Here is an 11,668-nt window from a genome sequence, read left to right on the forward strand (position 1 = left end):
ACGCGTTTTCTACGGTCACACAAACTACACTATACACACACGCGACCGGGCCGCACAAGCGGGTATGGTTGCACGCACGCGTGTGGTGTATTATAGGCGTAAATTCAAATTTTGTGCTTGGGGAGTGAAAATGTTTCAGCTGAAATACGGTCATTTGGCTGGCAAACTTTTCACCGTGCGAGTAATGCCGTGGACGATACTATCCGCGAGAGGGAGTAAGTAAGAGCATGTGAAAAAAACGGAAAAAGGCGAGTATATATATATATATAATATATATATAGCGCCCAAGAAAGAGAGAAAATTGCGAGCGAGAATGCACGCAGCAGAGAGAGAGAAGAGAGAGAGAGAGAGAAGAGAGAGTGAGGGAACGAGAAAGTGTATGTGTGTGCGCGCGTGCGTGCGTGAGTGCGTGCTGCGTGCGCGTGTGCGTGTGTCGCGCGTGAAGAGAAATATTGCGAGAGAGAGAGAAGCAGAGAGAGAGAAAGAAAGTGCGTGCGTGTGTGTGTGTGTGTGTGTGTGTTGTGAGAGAGAAAGAGAAGAGAGAGTGTGTGTGTGTGTGAGAGAGAGAGAGAGAGAAGAGAGATAGAGAGAGAGAAGAGAGAGAGGGTGAGAGTCACGAGAGGGAAAGGGTGAGCGAGAATGCGAGAGAAGTAACTACATTGGAAGGAATTTGTCATCCGTGCTGTGTGTGCGTACATGCGTTTGTCTGCGCGTGGACTGCGCATGGCGTGTGCACATCTCCGTCGCATTCTTCACCTCCCTCTTTCTCTCCTCTTCCTTCCTCCTCCCCTCTCACTCCCTTCCCCTCAGTATTCCCTCCCTCCTATCGCGGATAGTTATCGCCCACTGCATGAGTTGCACTGTGAAAAGTTAGCCAGAGAAATGGCTTTGGTTTCAGCCTCATCTTTTTCACCCCCCAAAGCACAAAATGTGGATATACGGCCTATAATACGCGTTTTTGTGGTCACACAAACAACACACACACACGACCCGGCGCGCAACGACGGGTATGTTGCAAGCACGCGTGCGCGTGTATTATATGCGTAAATCAAATTTTGTGGCCTCGGGGAGTGAAAAGTTTCAGCTGAAATACGGTCATTTGGCTGGCAAACTTTTCACCGTGCGAGTGATGCCGTGGACGATACTATTCGCCAGAGGAGAGGAAGTAAGCATGGGAGGGGCAGAAACAAAGAAAGAGAGAGCGAGAAAGAGAGAGAGAGAGAGAGAGAGAGAGAGAAAGAGAGAAAGACACATAGGCTGAGAAAAACGGAGGAAGGAAGGGAACGAGATTTAGTGAGAGTAATTATGGATGGATGGGAGTAACGGAAGGATGGGAATGGAGGAAGGGAAGGCGAGAAAGCGGGAGACAAAATGATAGGGAAAGGAATATCCATTTTTATAATGTACTATGTGTACAGTATATGTGCCTATAATACGCGTGCGTGTGTGAATTCGTGCGCGCATGCGTGCGTTTCTGTGCGTGTGCGTGCCTGTGGGTCGCTGTGTCTCTGTATGTACTATTGTATGCGCGTGTGGTTGTGCGTATTATGTGTACACCTCTCCCGCTCCGTTAATTAGTTATTTATTTATTTATACGCGCGCAGGCACGCACACCTTACCGTAACCCCGTTTACTCACTTAGGTATCTTGAACTTTGCACACCGACTACTTGATTGGAAGTTACTCGGCTCTGGAATGGCCATGCGGGTCGGTCGAGTAAAAATTATCAATTTAATACATAGCTTTACATGTGTATAACAGGATATTTTATTAAAATATACATCAATTTCACACAAATACTTGTGCAGTGTCACCACAGATCAACACTACTACGTAGCCATACTCAAATTCCTGAAATCATCTCGTAATTTAATCTAGCTTGATATCTTAATTTGTAGACGGTGGGTGCATGCTGATATGTTTCATTTATGTCCCCCCCCCCCTGGTAATACACAATAGGCTATATTACCACAGGATAAAAGTCAGGTCAGCTATACATAGCATGTAGAACGGCAGCGAAAACTGGCCACATAGTTATTATGTACACATTTTTCAATCTACTAAACATAATCTGATTGCTCACAGCGATATGTATACCCTAGCAAACAACAGTTTATATATATATATATTATACATACATTCAAATGAATTTACATAATTTACATCATTGCTGTTAGGAGTAACAAAGTATTAAAGGATGATATATGAATGGCAGGCATTATTGCATTATAATGTATTTTAATATTGAATAATTAAGAGTAGAGCTGCCATTAGCATTGGAATTAGAATATACGGATGATCATCGTTAACGACCAGGATCCAATCAAATTACGAGTATGCGACCACCAAAGAAATGCAACTCGCAACATATTAAGCCGTATAATTCAAACATTATTATCAAAATTAATACACACTGATCAAATATGGACTAGGTTTCAAGCAAACAAAAGGGTATAAAGTAGAGTAACGATTGATTTAAAAGTTTCTGTCTAAAGAGAAACGCTACAGATAGTCAAGCTCACACGCAAAACAACTCGTACAAATTGCAGACACAACGATCACAACTTCTAATTCTTACCGAGACACACACTTCACAATTCGTATATAAAAATGTCGAGCGATGCGGTGGCACATGATTCGTACTTAAGGGTTACACCTGCCCAGCAGGTCAAATTATTTCCAATTACATTCGACTCAGGTCTCCCAGTCACGACTCTCGGAAAACGGGTAAACCTGTGACCTCGGAGCTAACCCACGCCAATCCCAAACAGCTTACAGTAAACCGTATCGCGCTCGCGTATTTGGATTTGGCAGCAAATCGTTACGTCCTTATATCCCCTAGGGATGACACCCTCCGTTAAACAAAAACGACCCGGAGAGCCAATTTCGCCACGCGAAAATTACGTATGTAGGAGAAGCTGGGGATTGCACATTGCGTTGCATCGGTGACTCGTTACACACAGCGATTCTACGCGTGTATACGAATTCTACGCGTTCCAAGCATCGGTGGCAAGTGCCTAGAAATAGATTGTGAGCTCAGGCTTCATCCTTGTAGCTCCCGGTGGGACGGACAGGTCAACGTTGGAGTCAAGAGGCTCCACACTCACGTTCGGATCCAACATCGTCTGTGGAAAAATCAACACAGGAATTAAACTCTGAAGACGAGTCGTAATTTGGGAATTATATCGTTATTTTAGGCTAACCTTTATAACACAAAACTACCCTATTAGGAGGTTAAGATAAATACATGAGAAATTTCAATTCTGATTTACCCGGTTGAAAGGTTCAAATAAGCAAGAGCTGATTCATTTTTTTCATTTTAATATTAATCGTTCAAACATTTGGCCTTCACGTTTTGAAGTCGTTTGAAGGATTAACGTGTTTACACATGCCAGCAGTGCCAACGTAAAATACATCTCGAAATACACAAAATATATTCACATAAACAAACATGCAGCTTCGTGTAATCTGTTCCGCTTAAAAGAAACTTTCTCACACATAATATACGCGTCATGCAAAACAACAAAAGAACCAAACAAATAGAGTTATCATCTTGACTGGGTTCTTACACTCGTGATAGGTTGGTTACCATCGTATAACAACGTATACAAAAAACAGAATGACACAATCATGGAATACAGATTGGAGGGTGTCTCAAATTTGTCTCTATTAGGTCGGGGTCTCATGCACCACTGTAACCATGGTAACATTGTCACACATGCAGCAACTGCAACAACATATACCAACCTGCCGTTAAGAATGGACGTGACCTTTTCCTACTCCATTTTGTTTTGGCTTTTATTATTGAAAATAAGAACACTACATCATTACCCACCACTCATGCACAGATTACTGCATAGTACTTGTCTCTAACAAGTTCACTTTATTAAAATATATTAAAACGGTGGCTTGACTGCAGTTCGATTATCATCAACCAGCCAGCCGACTGACTTTATAACATTATGGGGTATCATAACCTTGAATCGTATTAGGCCAACTTACTTCTCATATATTCACAACGATACATCTTCTAGAGGTTGGTTATCAAATTGGTTATCAAGGAGATGTAGATATATTTGTACATTTAGGGGGTTGAGTTCTTTTTTATTTGTTTTTATAAAAAAAATGTTTTTTTTATTAATTTACCCCTACCTCGGGCACAACGAAATCAGTATTGAACACTAAGCGGTCAGGTTATTTCCTACTACAGCCTAGACTTCTAGATCCATTATCCGTACACACTCAGTATCTTGAGATGAACTTCTCATTCTCACCTCGATCTGTGTGTCTGTCTGTGGATGTTCACCGCCCCAATCATCGACCTCCTCAGCGCCACCTATCGTTACCCGTTTCTTGCTCCTGTTCAGGTCCGACTGAACAGAACCGTTCATCTGCCGTGACACAGAACCGTTCATCTGCCGTGACACAGAACCGTTCGCCTGTCGCGGCATTGGCGCCACCTACAGGGAAGAAAAAGAAGGAAACGCTTAGCAGACGCATTAGGCCAGGTAGAACAACAAACAGTACGAACAAACTATGTGCAACATTACAACATTACAAATAGAATTATTTCTAATGCTATGCACTGCACAGCACACGCGACTGAAGCTAGTTTTTTTGGTTAGTGAAACTCGTGAAAGAGAATGCATGTCGTAGTACAATTCATTAATTGTTAAACAAAAGAATAAACTAAATAACTCGCTGTTGACAGAAGATCTACCACACCTGACGCATGGAAGCAAATAAACACGCCGAAAAATAGGCATACATACAACTCTCACCAACCCGTACTACGAGCACCTGTAAGGAATACAGCTCCGCACCTTAATCTTATTTCGGTCTTTGTACAACCGCTCCGTGCTGCTGGCATCCATCGGGATGTCGCTCTGATTGGACGAGCTGTCGCCATTCTCAACGTCGACGTGACGCACCTGATTGGCAGAATCGTTTTCGTAGAACTTTATTGGCTCATTTCCCAAATCTGAAAGTGATCGGGAATCCATAAACCCTCGTTGTTGTGTTTGCCTCTAAGGTATCTGGGAGAGATCTGACTCTCACATGCAACAGCACTCATCTATCCACAATTAACACTGCTTATCATTGTGTTTCTGTATTCTCAGGTTGGAGGCAGAACCTACCATTTGGAGCTCTCAGACCATGGTTGTCGTGTGCATACGAATATGCTTTTGGGTCAGGGTACGCTGGTGGTATACCACTATTCTCTGGAGTTGGGCTTCCTTTACTGCAATATAAAGGCATCAATCAGCAAGGGCTACAACTCTGGATGAGAAAGCAACTATCTGCCACTATTGCATATTAGGCTACATCACACAAATACAAAACATAAGAAACGAGGTTGTTCAGAGATTGGAATAAAATGAGTTCAGAAAAACAGCTATCGAGAGAACTATAGGAGAACGAGAAAGCTTATAGATTTGGCGAAAGTAAACCAGAACACAACTTACGACAGTGCAACAATGCAGACAAGTTTCTAATCAGAGGGAGGCAACTACGAAAGCCAGAAGAGCTACTGGAAAAAACTCTTCAACATTAGAGGCATTGTTAATTCAAATGCCTCAATACTCAAGGTAATGCCGAGAAGAATATACAACACGGTAACAGAAAGCTAAAAAAAGATTACATACGGAGTACAGAAGGGTAAAGAAACAGAGAAATATTCAAGGGCCGAAACAGGAATAGACAGAGAAACACATAGCAAATGTCAAAAACATTCTTTCCACATTAACATACTGCATGCAAACTGGAGAGAAGATGGTAGTCAAGCGTGTAAATACTCACGGTGCTACCTTTCCTCGACTAATGTGTTAGTTGAAAAATAAAATAAGAGAAAAAGAACAATATTAGTATCAGTATTACGATTATACTGCCTGACTGGTATTGTAAACAATCTATATTACAAGGGAAATTAGTTACAGTTAACAATAACAACGAGGTCTTACTTTCTGAGCAGGAACACGGAAAGCACCAGTATGGCAACAAACATGACTCCAGCTATGCAGGCTAGTATGATGATGATCAGAGTCTGGCTGTTCTGCAGTCCGGTGCTTGGTGACGCAGTACCTGCAGAGTAAAAGAAGTTCAGGCCTTAAATTTGATACTAGTGACTTATCGCCACGTAGCTCCGATAAACTGTCACGTATTGTACGGCTATTGTCTTAGACATTAGTACGTTATGATTGTATATACCACTGTATGGAAATTAGTCTCATAGCCACGTTGGACTAATAAAGAAATTGCATCAACAATATAATACCTATCAGAATACGTGCACGTCCCCTTGATCATCCATCTAGATATTGGCATTTTGCATTTTACTTCCACCAAAATGATGTGTTTGCATGGCTTCGATGCAGAGACGAAGGTCGCGTATGCTGGTTGCTTGTGATAATATCCTGTTCACAGATGCGCGTACGCACGCACGCACACGTACACACATGCACGCGCACACACACATGCACACACGCACGCGCACACAAACACGCACGCACGCACGAACGCACGCACGCACGCACGCACGCACACACACCCACACGCACGTACTCACCAGCCGCGAGTTCGGGCAGCTTGACGACGACCTGAGCGACGGAGCATCGCGTCTGCTCGGCCGACGATGATGCGTTGATGACGACGTTGCACGCCTTGACGCTCATCTCGTATCGCGAGTTCACCAGCATGTCGGCATTGTCTCTCATCGTGATCTCTCCCGCGTTGTCGATCTCAAAAAACCTGATTTACACGAGCCGAAATGTGAGTTGTTGGCCTTCATTACTCGTTGGACATGAGGAAGACGATACTGACAACTTCCTATTAATTCTAAAAAAACTGCATATCTAACTGTTACCAAACCTAGAAGAAGTTTAGCGTATATACTTACACCATGAACATAACTATATATTTTAGGTGGGGAATGAAAACTACTAAGGTGAACTAGATATAAAGCTAAGATGTGAAAGCACAGAATAAGACAAAAACTCGAACAGAAACAACGTACCATAAGATTTACTTAATAAACAAAAGACTACAAGCACAAGGTTCTCTCTTGAGTGAAACCAACTCTATAGAATAGACACACGTCCATAAAAGACATTTTTGGCATTTTTCTTGAGTGGCAGTTACACAGTGAAACCAACTTTATAGAATGGACACCTGTCTATAAAGGACAGTTTTCGCACATCTCTCGAGTGACCCCAGGTTTGACTGTATTCCCAATATCAGCATCAAAATTGCGATGGACTATTCAGGACATTTAGTAAAAGAGACAAGCACGGTTGACGTGCGCACTCACTCTTCGTGGCCAATGAGTGTGTAGACAAGGTCACGTCCAGTGGGGTCACTGGCTGTGGTCTGTCCAACCACACCACCGTTTACACGAGCAGCGTTGAATTCATAGACATCCCTCATGAAGACCGGATTTTTGTTGTTGCTGTTGACAACAGTGATCTCTATTGCAGCTGTGTCAGTCTAGAAAAAACAAACGAACAGGGCATGCACATTAGGAAGTGGTGCATGCACCTCTATCCAAACGTGTGTTACTCTAAACATATCTTCTGTGTGTGCTGGTGGTTACAGATAGTTTTGCTTGAAGACTAACATACATTTATCCCATCAGTAACTTCGGCTGTCATCTCGTAGAATCGCTGGCGGGAATGATCAAGCAGAGTCTTTGTCTTCAATAATCCCCTAAAAAGCAGTCATAACGTGATGACGTTTTCTTTACTACATACTACATTTTTACTATCATTAGTAGTTTAAATGCATTGTCCTGTGAAATACTTATCATACTCTATAACCATTCAACAGTAAATTCTACCTTATGGGTCTAACTCTTGTGATTGTAGCATGGAATACCAGATGTTAAAATACATAATACACAGTAAAGCAATTATTTTATAGCCACGCAAATATAATGGCAGCGAGGTTAAATACGTACGTAGGTGTCATTTCAAAGTCCTTTATTTCAGAAGCATTCAATAGGTTGTACGAGAGAGCATCCTGTTCAGATAGATAAATATAGAAACGTATATCACAACTGCAGAAAACCAATATAGATAATTACAAAATTATTATTTGAAAATCGTGAGGATTGACAGCAAGGATTGGTGAGGGAAAGATTGGGCTCAACTCTCCATAATCCCATTATTTCTGTGCCATGCACACTCCAGAACAAGCAAACTACTGGTTTTAACAACCCAGTACCCCAGTATTTCATGTATTGCTGTCTGATACGTGAGATGATGCATTTCGCATGCAATAAGAATGGTGCACGATGCATGCTTTGTTACATGGCAAGCAAGTGAAATTATAGATGCTGCAGTCATATGTGGCATTTGCAGTACACACATCCATCGGATAGTAGCAACAGCATGCTCATCATGCAACATGCAGCCCTGAAGCATTCTGTAATGCACCAGCTGCAAACATTCTCAGCTGAAATCAAAAAAGAAGCTAAAGCAAAATTATCCCACAATGTAAAATAGAGAGAGCACTCGAACTCCTTCGGTTAATAGCAATCTGTGCGAATAAAAACAAAACTCAAAATCATTAGCATTCAGGCATGTCACTAGCAGTACTTCATGCCAACCAGTGAAACAAAGGCAACGAGTTCACCACTCCACACTTCCGTACAACAAAAACCTGCTGCAAAAGAACCGCCGTAAGCCACTATGTAGGCATTAGACACAAAAGCATGCTCTGCGAACACTCACAAACTCGTGCACCACTTTATATGTACATCAAGCAGTAACACAAGTAACGCGATCAAATTCTTATTCGGCTAACAATACTACTCGCTGATACGCGCGCGGCTCTACCGCAGCGCCACCTACCCCAGCCGGAGAGTGCGCCGACACTCGCAGCACGAAGAACCCGGCAGGCAGCGTCGGCGGGAGGCCTGCGACGGCGTAGGACGCGCGTTCGAACGCGGGCGGCGTCGGCGGCAGCGCGACAGCAATGGCGGCGCGGGAGCAGCGCGGCTCCTCTCCCAGCACACTGTTTGCGGGGCCGCACGCGCTCACACTCATCTCGTAGCGAGGCAGCACGAGGTCACGCAGGTCACGCCTCGTCCACACCTCGCCGGCAGCGTTCACGGCAAAGTAACTGTGAGAAAGAGGGGAAAAACTCGATGTAAACACTAGCATGGTATGTAATTCAAACACTAATAACCTATGACGCCAGTAATGATCAACAACGAATTCATAAACTATTATAATTATTAAGTGTTCATGTAAAGATGTAATCACATGATTACGTTATCACACGAACACGTGTTCACTGATTGCTCTTACTGAATGAATACATGTATTTCTCAACGGTTTCTGCGTAAAGGATGTGCACATAACGCACATTGTAAGTGCCATCTTAAATTAAAGTGGCTGTCATCACGTTTACAGTCAAAATTTCATAGTCACAGGCACAGTTTCAGTCACAGTCACAGTTTCACAGTCACGCACAGATATCACACGTCATACGAGTCATCTTGAATTAACAGGGCCACCATCATATTCACAGTCATAGCTACAGTCACAATTTCACAGTCATGCAAAGATATCACACGTCATATGTGCCATTATCAATTAATATGGCCATCATCACATTCACAGTCACAGTCACAGTCACAGTTTTACAGTCACACACAGATATCGCGTGTCGTACGTGTCACCATCAATTAACGTCACCATCGTCACATTCGCCGCATCTTTCACCTGTCATAGCCGAGGAGTCGGTAGGTGATGTTCGCGGTGTTCGACCCGGGCGTCTGTGCGTGCACAACGCCCAGCAGCGTGTTCGCCGTGCGATTGCAGACGAACTCGTATCGTGGCTGCGAGAACACCGGGTTGTATCGGTTGCTCGGAACCACCACCACGTTCACCGCCGCACGATCCGTCTGCGTCACAAAAATGAATCACGGATCGCGTTAATCAAATGTAAAGAAGTGACGAGCTGCAAACGAACGCTAGGCTTTGATAGAGCAACTGGTATTATTTCCCACTAAAATATTGTAGGGAAACCTTGGTTGTATGTCCCTACAACATTAGTATACGAATGGGAAAACTCTAAAACGATCCATCACCATCACCATCTATAGAACATTACTAAGTTAATCTGCTTACGATCAAGTTAATCTGTTTCGACTAACAGCATCTAGGTTTTTTTGTTTGCTTTTACGCTCATATAAGCTCATTTATCCAATTAATTATGCCGTAACAGTGATCGGTTCAACGTAAGGGGTATGAGATTGTGTTTACCTGTAATCCGTCAGTAACTTCAGCAACCAAATAGTACAAGCTCGCATCTGCAAAGCTCAGCTTCTTTTTCGTGATGAGCACTCCACTGAAATGGCAATGTGGTATGCATGAGCACATTTTGTTATCCAATTTAAATATAAATGGTTTAAACCGTGCGTGCTTCTCTCCGATCAAAGATATTATGAGAGAAGATTCAAGGTCAAAAAAAAAGAATCGCACACAGACTGGCGAAGATAATATGATATGATATTAAACTATAAAACTGCGCTCACTCTTTTGTCATGGAAAACTCGGCAACGTGACTCCCATTCTGTAGCTGGTAGACCAACTCATCCTGAAAACACCCATTTAAACTGTGTCAGTGTTTGCTACACCGTTCACGCCCGCACCGTAAGAAAATGATAACGATAACAGACCACGATTCTCTATGATCGTGTTTTCACTGTAACACAGGAGTCACTTAGATAAATGAACAGACAATAGGTTATTAGGAAAATTATATATAGTATTATATAATATATGTATATATTATTTAATATATAGTTGTACTAGGAAAATTAGGAAGCATGCGAATCGCGCGACGTAAGATCAACGCGCTATTCCCTCACCCCGGCAGGATCGGTGGCAGACACGCGCAGCACTGCTGTGCCTACCGGCGAGGTCTCCACAACGCTCGCCGTGTAGTCGCCGCGTGAGAATGCCGGCGGCAGGTCTGGCAGCCTGACGAGCACGTCCGCTCCCGCGCACCTCCTGTCCTCGCCCAGCTCCTCGTCGCCGGCGTTGCACGCCATCACCGTCAGCACGTACTGCACGAGAACGAGATCTCGCACGCCGTCCGTGGAGTAGAGGTCGCCATTCTGGTCCACGCGAAAGTATCTGGCGTGGAAAAAACAATACATACGAATAAATACTCTGTATATAATATATATATTATTACTTATATATAAAGTACTTACGTTACTATAACTTATATAAATAACTATATGGCTGCGCGTGCGTGTGTGTGCGTGTGCGCGCGTGTGTGTGCGTGTGCGTGCGTGTGCGCGCGTATGTGTGCGTGTGTGCGTGTGCGTGTGCGTGTGCGCGTGTGCGCGTGTATGTGTGTGTGTGTGTGCGTGCGTGTGTTCGTTTGTTTACACTGTGCGTGTTTCAGCTCGACCTTACATCAGAATCGATCGTTTATAGTTTACTGGCGCGTAAACACGAGATTTGAACTTGAATTTGAACTTATGTTGCGTGCTTGTGTCGTAAAGAAGGTATGTGGGCGTAGCTGTGTGTGTGTGTGTGTGTGTGTGTGTGTGTGTGTGTGTGTGTGCGTGTGTCGTGTGTGTGTGTGTGTGTGTGTGTGTGTGTGTGTGTGTGTGTGTGTGTGCGTGTCGTGTGTGTGTTCGTCGTTCGTCGTC

The 11,668-nt window shown here is 43.5% G+C and overlaps 1 protein-coding gene across 5 annotated transcripts in view; it reads right to left on the reverse strand.

Annotated features, from left to right (window-relative positions):
* Positions 1-1,743: 1,743 nt before the first annotated feature.
* Positions 1,744-11,668, reverse strand: part of LOC106821196 (protocadherin Fat 4-like) — a 52,325-nt gene continuing 42,400 nt past the window's right edge. For 3 of the 5 annotated variants that reach the window (XM_014825901.1, XM_014825896.1, XM_014825897.1), the window contains 15 exons: positions 10,874-11,141; positions 10,538-10,599; positions 10,266-10,350; positions 9,723-9,904; positions 8,847-9,117; positions 7,952-8,013; positions 7,617-7,701; positions 7,307-7,482; positions 6,566-6,747; positions 5,961-6,081; positions 5,800-5,817; positions 5,139-5,242; positions 4,824-4,981; positions 4,275-4,460; positions 1,744-3,125 (listed from right to left, as the gene is read on the reverse strand). In XM_014825901.1, the coding sequence (XP_014681387.1) occupies positions 3,018-3,125; positions 4,275-4,460; positions 4,824-4,981; positions 5,139-5,242; positions 5,800-5,817; positions 5,961-6,081; positions 6,566-6,747; positions 7,307-7,482; positions 7,617-7,701; positions 7,952-8,013; positions 8,847-9,117; positions 9,723-9,904; positions 10,266-10,350; positions 10,538-10,599; positions 10,874-11,141 (2,068 nt within the window). In that variant the 3' untranslated portion in view covers positions 1,744-3,017. Of the gene's footprint in view, positions 3,126-3,747; positions 3,796-4,274; positions 4,461-4,823; positions 4,982-5,138; positions 5,243-5,799; positions 5,818-5,960; positions 6,082-6,565; positions 6,748-7,306; positions 7,483-7,616; positions 7,702-7,951; positions 8,014-8,846; positions 9,118-9,722; positions 9,905-10,265; positions 10,351-10,537; positions 10,600-10,873; positions 11,142-11,668 lie in introns of all 5 variants that reach the window. The other 2 variants (XM_014825900.1, XM_014825899.1) reach the window with 2 other exon arrangements.

This window comes from Priapulus caudatus, unplaced genomic scaffold (genome assembly GCF_000485595.1).
Source record: "Priapulus caudatus unplaced genomic scaffold, Priapulus_caudatus-5.0.1 Scaffold63, whole genome shotgun sequence".
NCBI classification, from domain to species: domain Eukaryota; kingdom Metazoa; phylum Priapulida; class Priapulimorpha; order Priapulimorphida; family Priapulidae; genus Priapulus; species Priapulus caudatus.